Here is a 2021-nt window from a genome sequence, read left to right as displayed (position 1 = left end):
ATTTAGGTGAGAGAAAACCTGGGAGCTCAAACAAGTGAAGGGGACCCAGGTTCCTCCTGTACAGACAGCCCTCCAGGCTCCAAGTGTTCCAAGAATTGGGCCTGACTCTCTGTACTTCCGTCCCTCAGTGCCTGCCACAAGTTCAGTTATAAACTCTATGGCTGTTCTACAGCCAGTGTGCAGTTTTCATCAATGGACACCCGACGCATTGGCAGAGCTCTGCCCTCACGGGATGCCTGCAATTAGAGTCGTACCACAGAAGCAGCAGAGGTCTGTTGTTGGGTATGTGGTGATCAGCAAGTGACAAAACAAGAGGTTCCTTGCACAAGCGGGTCACATGCCAATCTGTGGGTTTCTTCTCATCTGAAACTCAGACCCCTCTTGGCTCTGCTGGACCCACCCACAAGGCATGCTCTATATATCCAGTCCCCAGGACTGGGGAGACCAGCTGCCCCTGAATCCCAGGACGACCAGCTGGATCTGTTCTCACAGCAGCCACAGCACAGAGACTGGGTAAGACAATGAGCCCCTGGAACTGACACAGGCGGGCTGGTGATGGGACAACTACTGAGGGAGGGCTGAGCTGAAGTTAATGCCCAGTACTTGACAGACTTGGGGAAGCTGAGGGAAAAGGAAATAGAACCTCAGTGTCTGCAGGGTGAGAGATGAGGTGGTGTGTCACTACTGGGCCTGGATGCAGGAGATTCTTCTCTTTTTACAGGAAACATGGTTCCAACACAGCGGGATTCCCAGCTTTGCCTCCTTCTCCTGCTGGGGCTCTTGGGGATGGTAATCTCCCTCCATGGAGCACCCGGCAATCTAACAGCAACTCAGTGGTTTTATGCTCAGCACATAAATATGACCAACCCTCAATGCAACATCGCAATGCAGCCAATTAACTATCTTTATTTTGGTGTTCATGGGACATGCAAACCCATAAATACTTTCCTCCATACAGCGTATGCTACTGTAGCTAATCTTTGTCTGACCCCAAATGTAACCTGCCCTAGTAGCCAGTATACAAATTGTCATAATAGCTCAATTCAAGTGATGGTAACCTACTGCAACCTCATAGGCCCCTCATCAACTTATAGGAACTGCAGATACAGCACAAGGCAAGCACAGAAGATCTACATTGTTGCCTGTGACTGCAGAACTCGACGGGACAATCCAGCATACATGAAGGTTCCAGTTCACCTGGATCGGCTCATCTAAGCTCTGAGTCAGCACTCTGTGCCAAGCTCTTGTGCTAAGTCCCACAGTCACAGCCAAGGTCACATCCTACCATGTACCTTGAATGCAAGCATCAGTCCTCATCACCAGCCCCCAAACCCCTTTAAGCTTTGCTGAGCTGAAGCTCCTGTGCTCCTGCAGTAAACTTCTTTGCAGAATCACCTACAAGTTTCGCTGTGTCTGTTTGGGCCCCTTTGCTGTCACGTACACACAGGCTGGTCTGGAGAATTTTTCCTTTCCATAATATGAGATTTGATGGAGATAGACATGAGGATAAGGGGTTCCTGATAAAATGAAGCGACACAGACTTTTCTCTCTGCCTCATGTCGTAAACCTGAGGATTCCACGCTTACTTGTGTATTTCCATCCCAAATCATCAATGGCCCCTGTTGAATAAGTGGGAAAGAAATGTCTTTGATTCTGTCTAAATAATGAATTATAAATTTTATTATAGAAGTAATTTCTGTTGTAAAAAAAGAAAACAAAGGAAAAGAAAAATATGCCATATGTCATGAGCCCAAAAAAGAAAAAGGAAATTGAGGCCTCAGAGATGTTTTCCTGTAAATGAGTATCTCAAACCTGCAGGTAGTAGTGGTTACACTAAGGTTGGATCTAGGGTTTAGTCAACTGTGAAAGGAGATCAGTTATTCAGGTGTATATGGGCAGGTTCTAATAGTGCCTGGAGAACGTGGGATCTTTCCTGACCATTTCTATGTCCTGGAGAAGGGGGTAGCTGGTCATGGGGTGCTGGAAGGACAGGGAGGAGGCATGAAACTGGGATCTCATCA

The 2021-nt window shown here is 47.4% G+C and overlaps 1 protein-coding gene across 1 annotated transcript; it reads left to right on the top strand.

Moving 5' to 3' along the window:
• The first annotated feature begins 359 nt into the window (after positions 1-359).
• Positions 360-1394, top strand: LOC141570366 (non-secretory ribonuclease-like). The gene is made up of 2 exons (XM_074326704.2): positions 360-513; positions 722-1394. The coding sequence occupies exon 2, from the start codon at positions 727-729 to the stop codon at positions 1213-1215; it is 489 nt and encodes a 162-aa protein (XP_074182805.2). The 5' UTR covers positions 360-513; positions 722-726; the 3' UTR covers positions 1216-1394.
• Positions 1395-2021: the final 627 nt, after the last annotated feature.

The sequence above is a fragment of the Rhinolophus sinicus genome, chromosome 3 (assembly GCF_057876585.1).
Source record: "Rhinolophus sinicus isolate RSI-liver-muscle chromosome 3, RSI-T2T, whole genome shotgun sequence".
In the NCBI taxonomy this organism is placed as follows: domain Eukaryota; kingdom Metazoa; phylum Chordata; class Mammalia; order Chiroptera; family Rhinolophidae; genus Rhinolophus; species Rhinolophus sinicus.
Note: the sequence above shows the minus strand (reverse complement) of the source record. Positions and strands in the feature narration are given on the sequence as shown.